We start from the raw sequence: 25664 nt of genomic DNA on the forward strand, positions 1-25664 counted from the left end.
TACTATTAATTTTCTGTAAAGTCTTAGAAAAGTAAATTTCCTTTTCTGGAACTCAATTTCTTCATGCACAAAATGAGGAATCAGACTATATGCTCTCTATGCATTTTCCCATGTCTGCTATTCTAAAATTTCAGAATCCCATATTCCTAACTATACTGTAAGTTCTTTGAAAACAAGGACTGTGTCCCCAAAGTATTGTTCGAAGATTCCTTACATCAGAATCATGTGGGGCACTTGATAAAAATGCAAATTTTAGGCACTATCCTCAGAGCTACTAAATCAAATTCTCCAGGTGTGGAGACTGCTTCCTTGCTTACACATACCAAACATTGAGAACAATTGCATTTAGAACATGATTTCAACAAAGTACTGGTCAATAAACCAGTACTCCTCAACAGTCTCTGCTTTTTCAAGCAGGATGTTTTGGCCTTCTCTTTAATATAATTATTAAAAGGCTTGTTTATCTGATTTTCTAAGCACCAACAGGACATAAGCAAACCAATGTAAACAGGAGAGGTGACAACTGACACTGAGGATGGAGACACAAAAAGAAAAAAAGCAGATATAGGATAAATACAATGAATGCTCTTTATGATGATCAGAGAGTCACCAAGAAGTGGGACTGTTCTGTTCAAAATCCTTGTTTAGGATTATTAGATAACATGCAATACATTTTTAGAGAACTTTAATTCTCAGAGTTAAAATTAAAAAGGCTTTAACATTTGAAGAGGTAAGATTCATTTATTTAGAACTTCCATCTTATTTAGAACACCTATCATGCCCAATGAAATCACATACATGAGAAGTTAATAAGACAGAATTAGTCTTTTTTTTTCCCCACACTGGGATAAAGAACAAAAAGGGCCTCATGGGCCACGTTTCTAAGGACATATCAGTCCAGTTGTGTAACCCTCAGCCCCAGAGATTATTGTTGAAAATGCTGATAGAAGACGGAAAGACTCAGAGTACATTAAGATAATCAACTCTGCAAAAATAATTAGGAACAAGTCCTAATGCTTCCAAGTATATGGGACAATAGCCAAATGTAAAACAACAACAAACACTACCAAAGAATAAAATATCCTCTGTAATACTGAAATATGTAGAGGCTAAGGGGGTGATTTCTAGTAATGATATTCTCTGAATGAGGTTGACTTTTAAAGTCAAAAGAAGTTCAAAATAGCTAAAGAACATAGAGTTTGGTGACAGGAGGACTAGAAATAAGGGTGACAAATGGGTAGAGGCTGGGTCATACTGGGTCTTATAAAATCATATTAAGGAGTTGGGACTTTAGGGATAATAGAAAGTCATTAAGTAACTCTAAATAGGACAGATATAATGCAACATGCATTGTAGAAGAAACACTGGCTACAGACTTTAGGAAGTAAAACCAATTAGAGACTCTTGCAGTAGTCCAAGTGGAAGACAACATCGGGTTAAACTAGGGTGGTAGCAGGAAAGTTGGAAAAAAGTAGATGAATCCAAGGGATGTGGGAGGAAGAAATGACAAATCTTAGGGATTGATTGAATCTGTAAAGTGAAGGGTAGAAAGCATAGCCATAAAAGCATGAAGAAACCAAATATAGTATTTACTGTTACTACTACGTCAAGATTTCTTTTACTATGCCAGTAAAACCATCCCCCAGCTACTTCAGGGTATTACCATCAGCTGAAGGGAACCATCTCACTCTAAAATGCCTGGGAGGACAATGACTGACTAAGATGAAGCTACAAAAGCCAGGCCCCTTGCCAAAATTATAGTGCCATTCATGCTCCGTATCTCCCCATGGGGTCAAATGGAAGCTACACTTCAAGTGAAATCACATCTTTGTTTTACTTTTGCTCCTTCCCTATCTCACTTCCCTTACTTCTTACAAGTTTCCTTCCTTAACAGATGAATCTACATATGCAACAGAAACAGACTCACAGAGATAGAAAACAAACTCATGGTTACCAAAGGGGAAAGGGAGGGGGAGGGATAAATTAGGAGTATGGAATTAACAGATACACACTACTATATATAAAACAGATAAGCAACAAGGATTTACTATATATCACAGGGAACAATATTCAATATCTTGTAACGACCAATAATGGAAAATAATCTGAAAAAAAAGAATATTTATATAACTGAATCACTTTGCTTTACACCTGAAATTAACACAATATTGTAACTCAACTATTCTTCAATTAAAAAAAAAAAAAGCTCTGGTCAAAGGCAATAATTTATCACAGTCTTCTTTTGTTCTAGGAGTTAAGGGTACTTACCCGCCAATATCCTGCTTCACAAAGTCCCCAGGTTCTTGTCGTCTTGATTCCCCTTGGCCAGTTGCTCCAGGGAGAATATTAATCAGGAAGAGAAGCCCAAGGCTAGTCATGTAGAACTGACTTATTTGTGTGATTATCATCTTCTTAGGCACCAACTTGGAGAGACCTGTGAGTTCCATGTTCAGGGAAAGAGGAAGGGGAAAGGAGTAGAAGACAAAGGGAAGGAGGAAGAAGTGGTGAAAAAAAAGATTTTATTCAACTCTATTAGAGCCATTTAACTTCCATAATATACAGCTACTAAATGCTTACTGTGACAGTCCTCCTTCTGCAGTTCATCAATGCCACCAAAATTCACTCCTGGCATATCCCTCTCTTGATTATACCAGAGCCCAAACAATAGAGGGTAGTATAAAGACTCTAAATCAGTAATTGGAAGTCTTAGGTTACAATGCCATCTTTTTCCCTGTCTTCTTGTAACTAGGTGAGTCACAGAACTTCTCTTAGCCTCAGTTACCTCTTATAATCCGAGATCTTAAAATAATCTCTCATGTCTTCATTTTATTTTCCCCCAATCCTGTTTGATTTTTTACTATCACAAATGCCTTTTCCATGAATAATTGTATAATATTGTAGAAAATCCTAGAATATTAAGACCTGGAGTCTCTTTATAGAATTTTTGGGATTGATTCTCATCTTGATACAGTTAAGCAGTTTTCCAAAATATCAAAGGGCCTGGAGAAGATCGACTGTATCCTCTGAATCGGGTTGAGAAAATGCTGAATGATGAGACACCATGATTCCTGAATAGGAATGCAATGTTTTCCCATAAAGAGATATTTGAGGGCAAAACCAGTCCCATATAGAGGCCACAACATAAAGAAGAAATCCAAGCCCAGTCTCCTGGTACAGAAGTCCCTACGTGGTCAGCAAATTATACTGATGATAGAATTATGCAATTTTGAGTTGCCTATATGCAGGGCTGTTTTATGAACTCTGGACTGGTAGAGGTTTACCCAGGACATGGGGTTAAGAAAACAGTGTAAAGAGGCACTTGCTTGTTACCTCTAAACCTTATGTCTTCTTTGAATTTGAGACACTGACCACTTGAAGGAGACCTAATTCTGACCCAGCACCATACTCTTTTACAGTCATATAGGTGGTTTAATTTTCAGAGGGCATAGAAGGATATGAAAAGTTTTTCCCAAGGAAAGTTTATACAAGACACTAATATGTAAAACAGATACATGCTGAAGAGCTATTCTGGTAGATGAGAAGATGAAGAACAAAATCTTTCTAAATTGATCCTAACCACTCCACCCCCCCGCCCCAAAGCAGCCACTAGGTTCTATATTAGATTGTCTTCTTGAATCTGATACAGGCATAGAAAACTATGATACAGGAGAAAATGGATTTCTGACATGAGAAAATGTCCACATTATAGATAGAAATAGTCATAGTATTCGGTTGTATCACATAAATTTGCCAATATTTGACAATTTTTCTTTCACAAAACAGCAATTTCTTATGCTCAATTTAATATGTGCTGTGACATTCATGATTCATGAGCTGTACAAGAGTTGATGGCTATTTTACAGAAATCAACAGAAACAGTACAGTTAAGAAAACCATAGCATACGAGTAAGAAAATATGGTGCATAAACAGACAATTCTGGGGCAAGAGAAACAGCTGTAGTATGGGCAATAACTCTGACATATGCTCAAACATCCACAGGGCTTCAGAAGACCCTAATGTTGAAAATCACATGACAAAGGTTAATGCTCATATAATCATGATTGACAATTACTCTACAGGAACAAAGAGACTTGGTACAGGATATGAAGTCTAAATTGTAGAAATAATGCATGGAATATAGGACAGAACTATGATGCATGCTTAAAAAACATGACTGCCTGAGTAACAATCCTGGGTTTAGGAGAAGATGGCCATGCTGCATGAGCAAAATACTCATAGTGTATGTTCAACTATGCTATTCTAGTATATAACTATGGCTTATGTTCAAATGATCATGGTAAACAAGCAGCAAATCTTCACACTAAGCATAGATGCCAATAACACAGAAACAAATGCCCATGATTTGGAAGGAGAAAACTATGATGCATAAGAAGACAACAATGTTATATAAACTCATGACTAAGGTACATGTTCAAATAACCATTATGCATGAGAAGACATCCCTTATATATAAAAGAGGTTGGACATAATACGTGCCCTCCAACTACCATGACACTTGTTAGCAAACAACATTATTATTATTCATGTGAACACATTTATGATATAAAACCATTTGGCTATGGTATATGTCAGAAAACCATAGCACATAAGCCTACTAACCACTGAACAAGAGAAGAGGGCCTTGGTACACATTTCATTAAGACATTGCACATGATCAAAAGAATGCCACTAGACTGCTGTACAACAATGTGAATATACTTAACAACATTAAACTGTACAGTTAAAATGGCTGATTGTTTGTTATGTGTTGTTTTTACCAGAATTAATGTTTTAATTAAAAAACAACATGCCACTGGAACAGGCAGAGTCTTAGCAAGTTAGCAAATATCTATAAAACAGGACCCAACCCTGATATATGTACAGAGAAATATGGCACATTAGAAGCTATTAGCATTAAATGAACATAAATCCATGTACATGCTCAGATGATCATCAAACAGTACAGAGAAGGACAGTAGAAGAGAAGACACTCAAAATTATTCTAACAACCTTGCTGAATTTTCAAGTGACCATAGTACATAAACCATGACACTTGAACAAAGAGCCTTCAAACATGATAAAGCATCTATCTAGCTGGAGACAACTATGGTATATGCTTAAACAACCATGATGAATGTGAAGAAGTATTTGGTATATTAGTCCTTAACCACGATGTGTGCATGCACAATGTGTGTATCACGGCAACCATGATATAAGAATTAAGTGACATGGTTTAGGAGTAGATGGCCATGCTAGACTGCCATGATGCAGGAACAGAAGCCATGGTCCAAGAGTAGGTTGACATGCTCAAATTTTTCCACTGGAGCTGAGAGGTAAGGTATAGATGCAAGTGGCCATAATGAAGAATTGATATCTTTCAAGTAATGATGACCATGGTGAATAAATTGCTATTTATAACATATGAACAAACAAATATAATACTACACATACCCATGATGAATATACTGAAAATTACAGCAAAGGAACATCATATAATGACATGAATATTCAAACAACTATGTTGCATGAGCAGAATGTAAAACCTAATATTAGTTTTAAAGTTAGTATAAAGAAGCCAGTGTACACTGCAAAAGTAGACAACCATGGTGTATGCTCATATAAGTACAGCAAATGAATAAACACCGATGACGTATGAGCTTAAAACCAATGAGTGTATTCAGATAACCATGGTCACAATGGCAGATCTCTCTGGTAGGGTCAGATTGGCTATAATATAGGAGGTGACAACCCTTGTACAGGCTCAGATAATCTTGGTATTAGAATGTATTATCTATGTTACAGGAACACACAATCATGACACATGCTCAAGTCACCATAATATGTAATTGCATAGCCAAAATAACAATGGTTACTCTATCAATTCACTCCGCTCAAGAACTAAAGGAAGGTACAAGGAACTAACCAGAGGGAAATCTCTATTAGCTGATAACTTACAAATTAATATCTCCATCCTAGATCTCTCCTGCAACCCATATCTGCACTTAGATGTCTGAGAAGCATCTTAAACCTAACACGTTCAAATATCCACCTACACACACACACAGACCTGGTCCTCCTGCAGTCTTTCTCATTTCAGGTAATAGTAACCCCACCCTTCCATCTGCTCAGTAAAAACTCTGATGTCATTCTTGACTCCACTTTTACTCTCACACCCCACATTCAATCCATAAACAAGTCTCACGGGCATTCCATTAGAAAGGAAACATATCCAGAATAAAACCACTGGTCATCACCTCTGCTGCTACTCTGGCTTGTCATCTCTTGCTGAGATCATTATAAAAGCCTTTTAACTGGTCTTGCTGCCTGTGCCCTTGCTCCCTTACAGTCTGTTCTTTAAACAGCAGACAGAGTGAAATTATAAAGTGTTAAGTCAGATCATGTCTCTCCTCTGTTCAAAATCATCCAATCGCTTCCCATTTCAAAAAGCCTTATTATGACCTACAAGAACCTACATGATCTTATCCCCAAATAGTTGGCTAACCTCTACTACCCTCCTCTTTTACTCACTCCATTTCAGCCATATGGCCTCCTTGCCACTCATTGGATATGCCAGGCATGCTCCAGCTCTAGAGCCTTTGCATCTGCTATTGCCTCTACCTGGAATATTCTTCCATCCAATTTCCAGATAGTTTGTTCATTCCTTCACTTTAGGTTTTTATCCAAATATCACCTTTCTCATTGAGACCTTCCCTGACCACCCTATCTAAAAATTCAATCCTTCTACACATCCCAGATACTTCCTATGCAGTTGCCTGCTCTATTTTCCCTTTTAGCACTTCTAGCATATATTTTATGTTTTTTGTTATCGTCTCTTTCCCCAGTAGAATATAAGCTCAATGGGCACAAGGAATTTTGCTTGTTTTATCCATAGATATATGCCCAATGCATAGAAAAGTGCTTGATAAATAATGCATACTTAATAAATAGCTAATGAATGCTATTTTGAAAAAGTCACATCCCTAAATGAGGTAAGATAGTATAAAGGATAGGGTGTAGGATGGGCTTTGGAACACACTAGATTAAGAGACTACTTGGAATTACCAAATACTAGTCATGTTAGGCTTTAAAGACCTCCTTCTTCAACATAAAATGGGGGTAATAATACTCATCTTCTAAGAATTCTAAAGATTAAATAATATAACATACATAAAATGCCTGGCTAAAGACCTGTTACCAGGATGAGTCAGCTGTTATATCCTGTCCAAATATAAATTCATTTTATCACAAACACTTGAGCATCCACTTTGTACAAGGCACCGATACAATACATTCTTCTATAAGAATTCCTAAAACTCCTTTACCTTAGTGCTTAGAAAGTACTAGATACCAACACTCTGCCCACCAACTCCCCTGCTTGGATGCTATGAGGCACTATCTGCCAGAACTTTACCTGAACAGAGGTATCCCAAGTGCTGCTACCCAGATACTATGAAGCCAACTCTGCCATTTCTTTGTCTAAATTTGTCACCAGAGTTTCATTTAAGGCCATCTAATTCTACCCAGCCTCAGGTCACTGCCACTATTAAAGGTTTTGGAGTAAGAAACATCCTAGTTCCAATCCTTGATATACCACATAGAAATCTGACATTGGGTGAGTGATTTGACTCAACATTCTCATCTATAAAATGTTGATAATGGTACTACTGGCATATAGGAGTGTTATAAGAATTAAGTGGTGTAGTTCATGTACAGAATTAAGCATTATGTTTGATATATAGTAATCCTTGGTCACTGTAACCTACAAATAAATTCCTTGATCTCTTGCCCTCCAACGAGCCTCAGCTCCATCCTAATTCAGCCACTCACTCCCATGGTCATAGCCTAAATCTTGTCATTACAAATCTATGATCTCAAATAACTCTCTGATGATATATTTCCAACCCTTTTCATCCAGTACCTTTATACTGTCAACCCTTCTACCCTCCTATCTCTAATCCCTTGATCTTACCACCTTTAAATTGCCCATAATCACCTTGGTGTTCTTACTTTCTTATCCTACTTGGATTACATACATAGTCTGTAATTAAAATCATTATAATCATTCTCTGCTGTGAACCCTCAACACACTTGCCTTTCCCTTACTCTGTTGTGACTGCCTGGAAAAAATATAAGCCCTGGTTAAATCCATCTCTTTGCCTGCAACTAAGCAGCTAAATATAGCTGGAGAAAAATCCATAATTATTCCTGACTGGTCTCTCTTTAAATTTTCCTCAACATACTTCAAATGTCCCATGATCCTTTTACATTTGCCAAACCAATTTACTCTCCCACTTTCTGAAACAACTATTTTTTACTTTCTTTTCTCTCCTTAATTCTCCAGTAACTCTTCTCCCAGACTCTCAACAGATGGCTTTGCTTCTTATTTTCCAGGAAAAATAAAACAATCAGAAGATTTTATCCTCATAATATCAATTATTACAATCTACCTGAATCTCAGGCATATACTCTACCTTTCCCTTGTTACAAGAGGTGTCTAGTCTCATCTTATGCTATCCCTTGTACATGTGCCCTGGATCCTATTCCCTGTCTCCTGCTCAAGGATTTTAATTCAGTGACTTTCTTCTCTCTCCCACACTTGTCATTTTTTCCCTATCTACTGGCTCATTTCCTGCAGCATAAAAAAATGATGTAATTATCATCCATGATCAAAAAAAAAGCAGCCCTCCCTTGACCTGACATCCCCCTCCACCTCTTTCCTAATTTCTCTGCTTCCATTTATGGTAATTCATTTCAATAATTTTTGATATCACTATGTCAACTTCTTCACTTCTCATTTTCTGATTCCCCTTATACCAATCAAGTATTTTCACCTATCACTCCACCTAAACCACTCACTATTCATTCATTCAAAACTTATGAAGCACCATCTACTTACCAGGTTCTAGGTGCTGGGAGTACAGCAGTGAACAAAACAGAGTAAAAGGGAATCAATGAAGTGAAAACAACACTAGACCAATAACTCTTCTCTCTCACACACCTCACATCAAATCCACCCATACCCAAACCACATCTACACCTTGATTTCTCTCTTCTACACCATATATCCAAACTATCAGCTTATCCTGTTGACTTCAAAACAGATTCAGACTCTAACCACTTCTCACTACCTCCAATGCCCACAAGCTTATCTAAACCATCATCTCTCACCACCATGACTGCAGTGAATGGCCTCCTAACTTATCTTGCTCCTTCCTCTCCTGTCCCCTACAGTCCATTACCTGCACAGCAGCCAGAGTGAGTTTTTAAAAATATAAGTCAGATTATAACACTCCATTCTCAAATTTTTCCAGTGGATCTTCATTGGATCCAAAGTACTTGTCATGACCTATAAGGATCTACTTGATTTGACCACTGGCTACCTCTGAATCTCACCTCTTTCTACTTTCCCTCTCCACTACTCATATCAGGTTAAACTGATTTTCCTACTGTTCCTTGAAAACATCCAGCATGCTCCTGCCTTAGGGGCTTTGCACTTGCTCTTCTCTCTGCCATAAATGCTCTTCTTCCATAAATCATTTTGGCTCACTCCTTTACTTTCTTTAGGATTCTAGTTCTGTGCCCCTGTTTCAGAGAAACTTTCCCTGATCACTGTTATCTAAAACTGCATGCTCCTTTCTCATCTCTCTCTATCCCCTTACCCAGTACCATTTTTCTTATAGGATATAGCACTACCTAAAATTACATCATATATTTACTTGTTTATTTTCTGTTTCCCCCACTAGATATGTTTCATTAGAACAGAGACCTTATCTCTATTTCCAAGCCACAGAACAGTGCCTGGCATATGGTAGCTACTCAGTAAAATATTTGTTGGAAAAAAGAATGCTTTCTGAGTTCATGCCCACACTATTCTAGGGATCCTTTCCTTCTCAGAGATATATTCTGAAGACTACCTTTCCCCCATGCCTTTTAATCTTTCATTTTATGGGAAACAAATGTTCCTGTGTCCTCAACCTCTTAACAGAAAAATCTCCCCTTCTCCCTGCTTTAAATAAATTGGGTATACGTCAAAGACACTACTTCATTAACTTTCCTCTAAAGTGTAGCATGTGCATAGTCCCACACATTATGCAACTGAGAGACAGGATCAGAATTATCTCATCTCTTTAATGCCACTTTGAAACTATTCCTCTCCTGTGTGCATACACTCCTTGTCATTTGAGGTTCACACCATCTATCTGTATCACCCTCTGCCCTCATTAGTCTTACACCAACCTCCTTATTGCCTCCCCACATTGATTCAAAAACAGTGCTCAACTCACACTTTTTATGTCCTTCCATCATCTTCAGTATTTCATTGTTGGTGTTGATAATGTATCTATATATTCCACTTTATCAATCTATGCTCAGAGCCACATTCTCTTTATCTTATACATAATTGCTCCATAACTGCGTCAAAAATCTTAAACTCCAGTATCTTTAATTTCTGTCTTTATTATGTTATTCTTCTAGTTTTTAAACCATTACTTCTACTCCACTTGCTCTTTGAAATTAGAGCTTCTGTCTATTGATCCTTCCATTATCTCCTATTCTCTTAGTCTTGCTTAGTGCTACTTCCTTTCATTTCAAGGCTGGAGCCAATAGTAAATCACTTGAATTACTCTTTCACCAGAACCTGGCATATACGACCTTCCACCGTATTTGCTCAGAAATACTTTCTTGGACCAACAAACCAAAAAAAAAAAAAAAAATCCGTGTTCTCTTAGACTGGTGAATGCTGCTGAAGAAAATTCCACGTCATGCAAAGCAGCCCTACAACAAATCAGTCTCCAAGGCCAGAACCATTCAATTCTTTGATTTGTCATAAATCAGCCCTCTCCACTACTCCTCTCAACTGTTTGCTCTAAACTTGTCATTCATCTCAAGTTGCCTATTCAAGGAAATTTACAACGGTTCTTAAGAAAAAGTCAAGATGCTCAGGAAAGACAAAACATCCATAGCACATACTAACAACGCTTCACCCATATCCCCTTGTATCTCTTTATCAGTTTCTTCTATATTGACTTTGCTGTGCCTTCTCTCCAAACCTGGGTAGCCCTTAACCAGTATTAACAGGTGCAGAGGTACAAATACTGCAGCTCCCTGATGGGGACAACGTTGAGGTGTGACCCACACTGTCTCCATGATACTTTGCTTGACATACTATCCTTGCTTGCCCTCCTTCCCTTTCTTGCCTCACTTTCCACTCCTCTGGTTTTTCCTGGGATTACTTCCTAATAAACCACTTTCACATGAATCCTAATCTCAGAGTCTGTTTCTGTGGAACCAAACTTAAGACATCAGCCCTGCCCCAACCTACAAAAAAGATTCACTTTTATATTTACCCTTAATTTCTCTTCTATTCATTTCATAAAGCAAGGTTAACCTGTCCACTTTAAGGATAATCTATCAACCTAAGCTCCTGATCTCATCAACTCCTTTTCCCTCCATCGACTCTCCTACTCACCTGTATCTTAGATCTCTCTTCTCTAATGACTCCTTTCTCTTAGACTATAAACATAATCAAGTTTCTCCCATCTAAAAAAAATATTCTATTGATATGCTCTTTTCTAGTTATCTTCTTTCCTTTCTTCATCAATCAAGTTTCTTGCACGAGTAATTTGTTAAATCCACCTTACTCGTCTCCTATTCATTCTTTTAACAACTACATTCTGCTTTCTTCCCTGATCATTTCACTGAAACTATGTACTATGTCAGTGATCACCAGTAATGTTGGTATTAAAAATATAACCCACACTTAAGATCACCAATTAGATTGAACTTCCGTTCTTTCTCTTTTTTCTTTTTCTTTTCTTTTTTCCTTTTTTTTTTCTTTTTGATAGCACTGACCACAACTTCTTCCTCTAAAATTCCTTGGACTCCATGTTACCATCCTAGTTATAATACAACTTTGTTCATTTCTAGTCTATCTCCTTTGTAGGCTTCTATATGGATACCTCTAAAATTTGGGGCTCCCTGGCTCTGAATTAGTACAATTCAAGATATTTCTTCTCAACTTCTCATTAGAAGAGGTAGATAGCAACAAAAACCAGTGAGGGAAGAGGAGTCTTATTGTCAAAAGTAATGGAAAACGGACAAAATTCAATGTCTTAAAAGGAAATTTAATGATATACATTGCTGTTAAGAATGAATTAAGATAAACTACACGGCACATGTTCCATCTTTTAAAACAGAATATATAGACCCAAAAGCTGTTAGGAAAGACAAGCTAATGTCACACAAATACCATAACTCAGAAACCTAAATGCTGAATTAGCTAAAAATGTATGTGGTGATATAATGTATTTTGTACTGTAATGTTCTTTGAAGCATATACAGGTATATATGCTATTCTTCCCCATCCCTACTAGTAGCAGCAACTCATAAGACTTTCTACTTTCAATAACACTACTTCAGGATATATAAAAGAAGTACTTACAACTAAAAGATAAAGGAAAGATATTGGATTGTTGAGGTAAATTAACATACTACTCAGTTTGCAACAGATTAAACTGAAAAAGATGAAGACAAATCAAACACCATAATTAATACAACTGACAAACATAAACTGACATTTCTACTCTAAATAACACATAATAGTACTTCTTTTCAAGCACCATCTCAAGGAAAATTAAAAAAACTAAAATTACAAAACAAAACTTTATTTTGGGGGGAATGAACCCAGAGTTGGACAGATAAATTCATAAACCAACATTCTTCAACACCCTTAATTACACAAAACAGAACGAAGAATATTTCAAGAAAATAAAATAAAAACAATAACCAGAGGAAAAGTTAGAGAAAAAAATAAAATTACAAAAATAAGTTGTGGTTTTGACTATATCATACAGTAAGGCAGGTATAAACCAAAACAAAAGTTTCCAATGATGGGGACTTTTACTACATACATACGGACAGACACACACACACACACTCACTCACTCACTCACTCACATGAGCTCAGATGCTCCAAGAGCCAAAATTTCAGAGTATCAATGAATCAGAAGTAAATCTGTGTCTCATCTCCAATACTCAGGAGACTACAGGAGCATTGCTTCCATTTGAACTGAACATGGAGAAATAAAGACAGAAAGATTCTTCTCCCCAAAGGTTTTAAACCACAGGAAGCTTCTCTCTCAGGTTTGCAACCTAAATTCACATTAATGTTTCGTTCAAGAAAACTCATCATGAACTTACTTTTACGTGGCTGCAAAACATGCACAAGGTGACCTACAAAAGCAAACATAAATATCTCTGGAAAATAATATATTCATATTTGGTTTTCTGGAACCCCCACAAATAATATTTTCAGAAGCACTGATAGGTATACAAAGATAACCAAGAACACAAAGAGTCTAGGAATTATGAAAAAGAAACAACTGAAACAACTAGAAGAGAAACTAAGCCCCACATACTTCAGATTTTGAATTATCAGACACATATGATAAAAGAACTATGACCTCCACATAAAAAGCTTAAAATATCTGCAGAGAACAGGATATTATGAACAATAAACTAGGAGACTTGAAAAAGAACCAAATACAACTTCTGGAAATAAAAAGACTTTGAAAAGTAAAGTGTGTATTTTATTAGGACATGCACTAAATATAAGTAGAAACAGCTTATATATCTTTTACATTAGAAGAGTAGGAAAAAATAAAATTATTTAAGAAATATCAATCCAAATAAGGAAGAAATGAAGGAAAAATAAACATAAACTAGGCAGTCTAAATAAAAAGCATAAATAAAAGCTAAATAAAAAGAAAATGATAGTTTTAAACTCAGATATTTACCTATCAGCAATTTTATTATATGTAAATGACCTAAAGACCCTAATTCAAATATAAAGGATATCAGACTAGATTAAAATAATAAAATTAATTAACTGCATGTTATTTATGAGTCATATCTAAAACACAAGAGAAATAAAAGTTGAAAGTAAAAACAAAAAGATATGCTATGCAAATATTAACTATAATATTACTTTTAATATTCAGGAAACAACAACTGTTTTTTTTTGGACATGCCACATGGCTTGCAGGATCGTAGTTCCCCAACCAGGAATCAAACCCATGTCCCCTGCAGTGGAAGCACAGAGTCCTAACCACTGGACTGCCTGGGAATTCCAGGAAACAACTTTAATTCAAATGTTTTACTAGAGATAAAGAGGAAAACTCCATATAATAAAAGATTCAACTTACCAAGAAGTAGAATAAAGGTCTAAGCACCTAATAACACAGCTTCAAAATATGTAAAGCAAAAATTGACAGAACTACAAAGAAACACAGACATATCTATGATCATAATGGAAGACTTTACAATAGCCACTTCATAAACTGACAGATTAGACAGATTTTAAAAATCAGGACAGATATAGAAGGTTTGAACAAGATAAGTAAGAACACTGACCACGTAGAAATATAGAGAATATTGTACTCATTGGTGGCAAAAATAAACATTATACTTAATCTCACTAGATACATTTACCAAAATTTATAAGAATATAAAGCAAATCACAACAAATTTCAAATGACTGAAATAATATAGGATATATATAACTCATGGTAAAATAAAATCAAAATACAAATTAGAACATCTTTAGTATATAATAGCAAAATTACTGTTCCTTAAAAAACTAAAAATAAAACTACCATACGACCCAGCAATCCCACTACTGGGCATATACCCTGAGAAAACCATAATTCAAAAAGAGTCATGTACCACAATGTTCATTGCAGCTCTATTTACAATAGCCAGGACATGGAAGCAACCTAAGTGTCCATTGACAGATGAATGGATAAAGAAGATGTGGCACATATATACAATGGAATATTACTCAGCCACAAAAAGAAATGAAATTGAATTATTTGTAGTGAGGTGGATGGACCTAGAGTGTGTCATACAGAGTGAAGTAAGTCAGAAAGAGAAAAACAAATACCGTATGCTAACACATATATATGGAATCTAAAAACAAAAAACAAACAAACAAAAAAACAATGATCATGAAGAACCTAGGGGCAGGACGGGAATAAAGACACAGACCTACTAGAGAATGGACTTGAGGACACGGGGCAGGGGAAGGGTAAGCTGGGACAAAGTGAAAGAGTGGTATGGACATATATACACTACTAAATGTAAAACCGATAGCTAGTGGGAAGCAGCCGCATAGCACAGGGAGATCAGCTCGGTGCTCTGTGACCACCTAGAGGGGTGGGATAGGGAGGGTGGGAGGGAGACGCAAGAGGGAGGCGACATGGGGATATATGTATATGTATGGCTGATTCACTTTGTTATAAAGCAGAAATTAACACACCATTGTAAAGCAGTTATACTCCAATAAAGATATTTTTAAAAAATAAAACTTATGGCATGCAGCTCACAGTACTTTAGGAAAAACATGTGGCCTTATATATGTATTTTAAAAAGAAAAACAAAACAATTAGCTAAGCCCATATCCCAATAACTTAGAAAAAGAAGATCAAAATAAGCCCATGGAGAAGGAGCATGCTAATAAAGACATGAGCATCAATTTTTAAAAAGGAAAATAACTTATAAAAGAGATGATCAAGAAAGCCAAAATTTGATTCATTGAAATAACTAACATTAGACAGATCATAAGAGTGTAGTTCAACAACTTTATGAGCAAATGTCTAAAAAATATACTAAAACCGAATCAAGAAGAAATTAGAGAAAATGAATAATCCTATAAGCAGTAAATAAATTGAAATAGTAGTCAAAAATCTACCCAAAAAGAAAACCCAGGGCCAGGATAGCTTTACCAGTGAGTTTTGCTGAGCATTCAAGAAAGAAATCATGTAAATTATTTGTAAATTCATCCACAAGATAATAAAAGATACAACATCCCTAATTCATGTCACTAAATTAGCATAACCTTAATACCAAAACCTTACAATGACAGCATGAGGAAAGAAAATTACTGGCAAAAATTCAGAAGAAGCTTAGTAAATTATATCCAATATCTAAAATGAATAATACATCATGGTCAAATTGTTTTTATCCTAGGTATTCAAGGTTAGTTGAATATGAGAATATCTATTAATATAACTAATATAATCTACATCAACAGATTTTTTAAAGTTATACCAATATAAGTAAGAGTAAAAGGTAATTTCTTTGATCTGATGAAAGGTATCTACAAAACAACCTATAGAAAGCAAAATACCCAAGGGATAAATTATGAAAACCGTACCTTTGAGATCAGGAACGTGATTCAACTCCTATTCTACATTCTACTGAAAGTTTCAGGTAGTAGAGTAAAACAATACGAAGAAAAGAGATAAAGTTTGGAAAAGAAGGAATAAAAATTTCATTACCTGGATATGATATGAATGTCTATGTAGAAAATCCTAGATAATCAACAGATAAATTATTAGAATTTGTAAGAGACTTTATCAAGATAGCTAGATATAAAATTAATATCCAGAAATCAATAAAATTCTAAAGACAAATAATTATATACTGAATTTTAAAAATTATACATACAATAGCATAAAATTAAGTACCTAGGTCTAGGAATAAATCTAACAAATGATGTACAAAGCCTCCATGTGATAGAAGTATAGAATTTTATTCAGAAATATAACTTTAAATACAATATTTTCAAGATGTCAATACTGCTCAATTTATTTTTTGACTGATTAATTAATTGGTCAGCCTTGACAAGCTTATTCTAAAATTTACATGGAAATACAAAGAACCAAGAATAGTTTTTTGAAGTCTTGAAGAAGAATAAGATTAAAGGATTTGATCCACCGATAAGAAGACTGCTTTTACAAATTGTAATTGGGGTAGAAGTGTAGTAATGCCAGGAAAAAAAAACAAAGGGAATTGAATGGAGAGTTCAAAAACAAATCCAGGCATATATGAACACTTGATTTATGACTGAGTTAGCACTGAAGAATTGTCTGGTAAACACAGGATTTTCAATAAATGGTTGTAGGACAATTGGTTATTTTCATACCTTATACAACAATTAAATTAGAATCTTACCCATAGCATACAAAAATTTATTACAGGTGGGTTGAAAACCTAAATATGAAAGCCCAAACTATAAAGACTACGTAACAGAATGAACTTCACAAAGTTGGAGAAAGTATTTCTTAAACATATATAAAGGGCTAACCATGAAGGAAGCAATTGTTAGAGTATATTAAAATTCAAAACTCTGTTCATCAAAAGATGCAAGAAAAAGAGTAAAGAACAAGCATACAATGGTATAGTCTTGTCACACACCACACATATATCTCTTAAAGAAACATTATCCAAAATATATGAAGAATTCCTACAACACAATAAGAAAAAGAGAGAAAATCCAATAGCAAAAATGGACAAAAGATTTGAAGAGGTACTTCACAAAAGAGGAACTCCAAATTGTCATTACCTTAAGAAAAGATGCTTATTTCATTAGTAATCATGAAAATGAAAATTAGAGCCACAATAAGTTTTCATTACACCTTCATTGGTTGCCAAAAATTTTAAAGTCTCATAACACCAAGTTTGGCAAGGATATGAAGCAACAGGGATTTTCCTACACTGCTGATGTGAGTATAAAATGTTACAGCCTCCTTGGAGAGCAGTTTGGCATTAGATTGTAAAGTTGATGATACATATACCCATGATCCACCATTTCCACTGTTAGATGTATACCTTAAAAAACTTATGTGCAAATGCACTAGGATAATTGTAAATGTAAAAGAATGTTCATGGCAGCACTGTTCTAAAGAAAGAACTGGAAACAACCTGAATGTCCATCTTAAAACAAAATGGATAAATCATACAATGGAGTACCATATAACAATGAAATAGAAAGAAGTACAATTACATGCATCAACTTGGATACATATCACAAACCTAATGTTAAGCAAACAGAGCAAGGAACAAAGGAACACAGTATGGTTTTATTCATATAAAATTCAAAAAGAGGCTAAACTAAACTACATTTGGATATACATGATAAAGCTATAAAGAAAACCAAGTGAGATCCAGGATAATGATTACTTCTGGTGGGGAAAGAAAAGGTTGAGATAAGAAATACTTTCATTACAGGCTTCAGGAGTACCCCCAATGTTGTAGATCTTGATTTGGATAGTGGTTGTACAGATGTGCACTTTATACTTATAATAATTATAATTATTCTTAAACAGTATGTATCATTATATGATATTTCTATATATGTATTATATCTCATATTTTTAAAATTAAAATTCAGAAAAATAAGTCCTATGCCAGTTAAATGCTACAAATTTCAGAATGTTGATTATATTGATATATTTCTCTAAAAATTTAGTCTTAATATTGATTCAAGAAATGTAATTAAAGCAATGAGGCACCACTCCATCTATCAAATGAACAAAAGATGTTTTTAAATGCTAAACAATTCGGTTGAAGATAGGACAAGACAGGAATCCTAGATATGTGTGCGTGTGTGTGTGTATGTGTGTGTGTGTGTGTGTGTGTGTATCTGTTGATGAGAGCATAAATCTATGCAACCTTCCTTGAAAACAATCTGGCAGCATGAATAAAAAGCCTGTAAAAAAATATGCCCAAATGACCACAGTGCATGATGAAGAGGTACTACTGGAGTCTGAGCATTTGACTATGATGCACAATCAAAAAGCCCTGCAACATGAGCTGACAGTCATTATATAGGAGGAACAATGATTCAAGAGATTCCATATGGCCCAAGTGCAGGCAGTAATTGATAGATGAAGGGATAGAGCAGATGACAATGATGCAAAAAGAGACCACGAATACCATATGATCACAACGCACCCTCAGACAACTCTGCAAAATGAGCTTTTCGCCATGATATAGGTAGCTGGTATAGGAGCAGACATCAGTGATGGAGGGAAAGAACATCTCAGTGCAGGATCTGAAAAACAGCATGCATAAGCTAATGCATGGTCTAAGATATAGAAGATGGTATTCTTAGTACAGAATCTAACTTTAATAGTTCATGCTAAGAAAACTGTGATATCATATGGACTACGCACAGAAAAGCATCATGAATGATCAAAAACTTAAAGGAGCAGAGAAACATAGTTTAGAGCTTGTTCAACATGGATATGGTATAAGATAGAAAAAAAAAACTACAATACAGTTACATGTATATGTATAACCGAATCTCTTTGCTGTACACCTGAAACTAACACAACATTGTTAATCAACTATACTCCAATATAAAATAAAAATTAAAAAATAAAAATTAAGGCACTACAATACAGGAAGAACTATTTGGAGGCAAAAGCAGATGGAAATAGTGTAAAAAGGAAAACAACACAATATATGTTGAAATAGGAATGGGGTTTGAACAAATATCACTGGTATTTGAGCGTCTAATGTACAATCAAATAACTTCAAAATACATGCTGAGAGCAAAAGGATATGATAGAGAAATTGACAGCAACAATGGGAAACTATAAAAAGGGGGTTCAAAATGAAATAAATTTGCTACATAAACTTATTTCTATAACATGGGAAATGGCAATCTCATTACAACAGTAGACATGATTATGTCATATGCAGAAAACCATGGTATGTGAGCATACCAGATAACATGGTTGAGGCACACATAAGTATGTTATAAGAGCAGTTAGAAATGGCAGGTAGAGAAAGCCATAGAATAATACTTATTAACATGGTACAATATTTAGGAAATTATAAAATAAGATAACATGGAGTGGTCTAGGAGCAGATGGCAATGACCCCAAAAGTGACATCATGGCAAATGCTCAGACTACATTTGTGTGTAGTAAAGATACCGCCAGTGCTTAATCATTTGACTATAATGTAAACCAAGATAATCTCAGAACACAGCCTATCGCTCATGATAGAGAACAAAGGAAAACAGTACTAGTATAATAATAATGACAGTGATAATGATAATAATAAATGTATACTTACTTAGTACTTACTGTATGCGAGCAACTGAGAACTTTACTTATAATAACTATTTTACTCTCACAACAAGCATATTATATTTACATATAATAATTTTACTCTCATAACAATCATTATTTTAGGATTGAGGAAACTAAGGCAGAAAGATAGGAAGTGACTTGTACATCTAACCTCACTATACATAAGTGGTGCTATGCTACCTCTGATGGACATGGTAGCAGACCAAAAAGGACACACACACAGCAAAGTAACTAATGGCTATATTGCTGATACACATAGCAAGCACTGTTGCATAAGTAGATACATAGCCCATTATCAAAAATCTGTGGTACATGAGCATCTACCATGGTAGTCAGAACATTTGACCACAAGGCATAATCCAGGAAACATGAGCTGATATCCAGGATGATGGAGATATAGGCAAACTCAATGCTGTCACAATTAATAAACTGTTATTCATGATACAGAAGATTATATTCTCAATTCAGAAGTAGACAATGACTTAATTTTCACAGAATCATAATGTATGAGCATAAATCTGTAGTATAACCCAATACACTGTATATGAACATAAATTCCTTATGCATGTCCAGACTACCATGGAAAAATGAGCCAAAACCTATATGTAAGAGAAGACAGAACGGTACAAAGAAAACAATCACATAGTGGAAATTGCACAGATAGTCACAATATATGATCAAAAAGCCACAATACGCAAAGGAATTACTTGGTCCAGGAGCAGATGGTAATGATGGGAGACACCATGACATATACTCAGATGACCACAATACAAAAAAAATTAAAGGTGTTTGAGTATTCGAACATGATACATACACACTAATATACCTTGAAATGTGAGCTATCAATTATGATACAGGTACAGGTAGAAATGGTATTGTCAACTATTATGCTCTTCTTGCTAGGGGAGATGTAATGGATGAGTAATGAAGAATACAACACAGCAATGAATGGCTTTTTTGAAGAAGTAGAGACACTATTGCAAAAGGAGAAATCAAGGCATCATGTTAAAAGGACAGCCACAACCAGTAATTTAGCATGGGAATGAGATGCACAACTAATCTCAGAATGCAAGCTGACAATCACGATAAAGAGCAAAGAGACATAGTAATTTAATATTATCAACAAATACTTAGCATTTATCACGTGACGGGCACTAATCTAAGCATTTTACATTTAACTCTTTGAATCCTCACAACAACCCTATGAGGTAGGTATTATTATCATTATTTTGCAGTTGAGAAAACAGAGACAGACACAAAGGGGTGAAATGACTTGCTCAAAGACATCAAGCTTAAATGGCAAAGTGGGATTAAATACAAGCATTCTAACTTCAGAGTCAGCACTTTGCATATACACTGATGGTGCCATGCTTCCTCAGATGAACGTGGTACAAGATTAAAAACACAGAGTACAGGAACAAATGGCTTTGGTCCAGAAGTAGACGGCAATGTAGCAAAAGTAGACACCGTAGCACATGCTCAAACATCCGTGGTGCATGAGCAGCCACCACAGGAGTCTGAGCATTTGACTACGATGCACACTCAGAAGGTCCTGCAACATGAGCTGACATCCAGCGTATAGGAGTAGATACTAAAGACGAAGGAGGAGGCAAACACATTGAAGTAACAAATAATCATGGTATACAAAATGATATTCATGGTACAGAAATTTCCACTCTTATTACAAAGCAGACAATGATGTGCATTTTCACACGCATGATGAATGAACAGAAGACTGTAGTAAAATTTCAAACACAGTAAAATAGTAAAATGTATTATGCACATTCATACTACCATGGAGAATGAGCCAAAACCAATTTAGAGCCAAGAGACAAGGTAGAGTAAAAATTAACCATGAGTGGAAACATCACAGATGGATATGGTACATGATCAAATCATCTCAACACATGAATGATTGTTTCAGAAGCAGATAGCAACAGAGAAACCATGGAACACGCTCAGATAACAACAGTTGATGAAAGCCATCAGTGGTGTTTGATCATTTGATCATGATGTACGCAAGTAAACAAAAACACTACAATATGTCGTAGCGGTCAAGACACAGGAGCTATGAGACAGGCTATGGTACACAAACTTGTTTTCTGAGAAGAAAACCGTGTTGTAAGGCTCATGACATCTGCTACTCAGTTAGGTATTGTGCCTTACAGAAAAAGTCATGGTAATGAGTGAATAGCTTTGTCCATGAGTAGATGTCAGGTATGCCAAATGAAACCTGACACCAAGTATTTATATGACCATGTTGCATTAACAGCCACAACTAATATTTGAGCATTTGATTATGATGCTTACCTACACAACTCCATGACATGAATTGAATATGAAGACACAAAAGCAGGTAGACATGACACTATACTTCCTGAAATGGATATGGTTGGTAATTTAAAAGACACAACAAATTCCTTTAGTTTAGGAGCAGAAGACAATGATGAAAGAGGTGAAATCACAGTGCATGCTTAAACAATCAGGTGCATGAACAGCCACACTAGGCGGTTGAGCATTTGACTGTGATGCACGCTCAGGCAAACCAATGGCATAAGATTACAAGCTATCATTTTGGAATATACAGACAAGGTGCAGGAAAAGGCAGGAGTGATGGAGGAGTAGAGAGCCATGGAATAGGAGCAAATTACCATAAAACACAAACTGATATACATGATGCACAAGACACCATTTGCCCGTAGAGCAGTAAGCAATGACAGTTCCTGCTCAGGAACCATGGAGTATGAGCAGACAAGCATGCTGCATGCTCAGACAACCATGGTGCATGAGCAAAAACCTATGATACAAAAGCATGTGGATGTGATACAGGAACAAAAAAACATGTCATGGAATATGCTCAAATGGACTGGTCATATGAATAAAGGAAACATAATACCTGAATACATTTTCTTTAGGCCAGCAGTATATGGTAATAATGCTAGAGGGGGTAACATGGCACATGTAAGACAGTCATGGTACATGAAAAACTACCAATGATGTTTGAACATTTTACTGTGACGTACACCCAGACATTCCAAGAAAATGAGCTGATAACAACAATATAGGGGCAGATGAACAAGTATATTAGAGAAGATAGTGATGATGGAAGAAAAGAAATGGTAGTGCAGGAGCTAATAGGACAGTGCAGATGGCAATGATTCAAAGGGAAACCCCATGGCATATGCTCATATCATGTTTTTGTAAAACACTATCACAAATATATGAGCAGTTTACCGTGATGCACACCTAGAGAACCCCAGAATTTGAGCTGACATCATGATACAGAATCAAGGGACACAGTATTATCATCATAATCAGCACCACATACATCTTACTACATGATAGGCAGTGTTTGAAATGTTTATGTATAATAACTCATATAATTCTCAAAATAATCTTATGAGGTGCTATTTTTATCATTTTGCAAGAATATGAAACATGGAGATGCAAACTGATATGTCCAAGATCTCACATCTTGTAAGTAGATAATTCAAGATCCAAATCCAGTCATTTTGGCTCCACTATCCATTCTCTTAAATAGTACAATAAATGACAATATTCTTTGATTCTTCTGACATACATTAAAAACAGAATAATGAATGGCCTTATTCCAGAAGCAGATGGCAATGTTGCAACAGTAGACACCATAGCACATGCTCAAACATCCGTGGTGCATAAGCAGCCACCAAGGAGTCTGAGCATTTGACCACGATGCACACACAGAAGATCCTGCAACATGAGCTCACACCCAAATTATAGGAGTAGACAGTGAAGACAAAGGAGAGAAAATTCATTGCAATAGCAAACCATGGTGCACAAACTAATATACATGGTACAAAGTATTCTTAGTACAAGAGTAGACAATGATAGTGTATTATCACACAAGCATACTATTTTAAGTGGAAATCTATAGTACAACTTCAAACATTATATGAACAGAAATCCATTATGCATGTTTAGACTATCATGAAGGATGAGTCAATTCATATATGAAAGAGGGGACTGGTATGGTACACCAGAAAAGAACCACAGGGTGAAAAACTACTCAGATGACTGTTCTGAATTATCAGAATGCATGGCATTGGTCCAAGAGCAGATCACACCCACATGCCTATAGGACATGATGCACACCTACATACCTATAGGACATAAGCTGTCAATTATGATACAGGTGCAGATGTACATGGTATAGAAATAAACCATGGTATAATTCTTACTCAAATAGATATGGTATGTAATAAAAATCATGATACAAGTAATGAATGACTTTGGTCTGGGAGATGACAATGGTACAAAAGGAGACTCAGATGGACATAATGCCTAATTTTAAATAATCATGGTGAATAACCAGAATTCCTGTTTTATCCCATTATACACTCAAACTATGCCATTATATGAACTAACAGCTGTGATACACTTAGCAGACATGGTACAGGAGCAGACAGCAAATATGGAAGAAGCAATCATTGTGCAGGAGCTAATGACCACAATCCAAGAGCTAACATCCACGTTACAGAAGTCGTCATTCCCTACACATAAGATCATGATGCTTCTTTTTTACATACTCATGATGGATGAGCAACATCCATCTCATATATATATATATAAACACATACAATACACAAACAGCTGGACAGGAGCAAATAAACATTGAGCGATTTATTCAGATGCACATCATGATCCAATATCCACAATATAGAATCAAGTTCTTGCAGTCAAGGATAAGATGACAATGGTGCAAAATGAGACCCCAGGACATATGCTCAGATGGCTACTGTACATGAACAACCGCATCTTGTGTTTGAGCATTTGATCATGATGTATATTCTGATAACCCCAAAATATGATGTATAAATGATGATATAGGACATATCACAAGAAAATATCAAAAATACAGGGCCTGCATCAATTTACATTCCCACCAACAGTGCAAGAGGGTTCCCTTTTCTCCACACCCTCTCCAGCATTTATTGTTTGTAGATTTTTTGATGATGGCCATTCTGACTGGAGTGAGATGATATCTCATTGTAGTTTTGATTTGCATTTCTCTAATGATTAATGATGTTGAGCATTCTTTCATGTGTTTGTTGGCAATCTATATCTCTTCTTTGGAGAAATGTCTATTTAGGTCTTCTGCCCATTTTTGGATTGGGTTGTTTGTTTTTTTGATATTGAGCTGCATGAGCTGCTTGTAAATTTTGGAGATTAATCCTTTGTCAGTTGCTTCATTTGCAAATATTTTCTCCCATTCTGAGGGTTGTCTTTTCATCTTGTTTATGGTTTCCTTTGCTGTGCAAAAGCTTTTAAGTTTCATTAGCTCCCATTTGTTTATTTTTGTTTTTACTTCCATTACTTTAGGAGGTGGGTCAAAAAAGATCTTGCTGTGATTTATGTCAAAGAGTGTTCTTCCTATGTTTTCCTCTAAGAGTTTTATAGTGTCTGGTCTTACATTTAGGTCTTTAATCCATTTTGAGTTTATTTTTGTGTATGGTGTTAGGGAGTGCTCTGATTTCATTCTTTTACATGTAGCTGCCCTAAGTGTCCATCAACAGATGAATAGATAAAGAAGATGAAGCACATATATACAATGGAATATTACTCAGCCATAAAAAGAAACGAAATTGAGTTATTTGTAATGAGGTGGATGGACTTAGAGTCTGTCATAGAGTGAAGTAAGTCAGAAAGAGAAAAACAAATACTGTATGCTAACACATATATATGGA

At 35.5% G+C, this 25664-nt stretch overlaps 1 protein-coding gene across 2 annotated transcripts in view; it reads right to left on the reverse strand.

The window, feature by feature from the left end:
• GABRA3 (gamma-aminobutyric acid type A receptor subunit alpha3) overlaps positions 1-25664 on the reverse strand; it is a 606794-nt gene that overhangs the window by 148253 nt on the left and 432877 nt on the right. The window contains exon 2 of one of the 2 annotated variants that reach the window (XM_082376147.1): positions 2269-25444. In XM_082376147.1, the coding sequence (XP_082232273.1) occupies positions 2269-2447 (179 nt within the window). In that variant the 5' untranslated portion in view covers positions 2448-25444. The remainder of the gene's footprint in view (positions 1-2268; positions 25445-25664) is intronic. The other variant, XM_082376148.1, reaches the window with a different exon arrangement.

The sequence above is a fragment of the Balaenoptera borealis genome, assembly GCF_965194805.1.
Source record: "Balaenoptera borealis genome assembly, chromosome: X".
NCBI classification, from domain to species: Eukaryota; Metazoa; Chordata; class Mammalia; order Artiodactyla; family Balaenopteridae; genus Balaenoptera; species Balaenoptera borealis.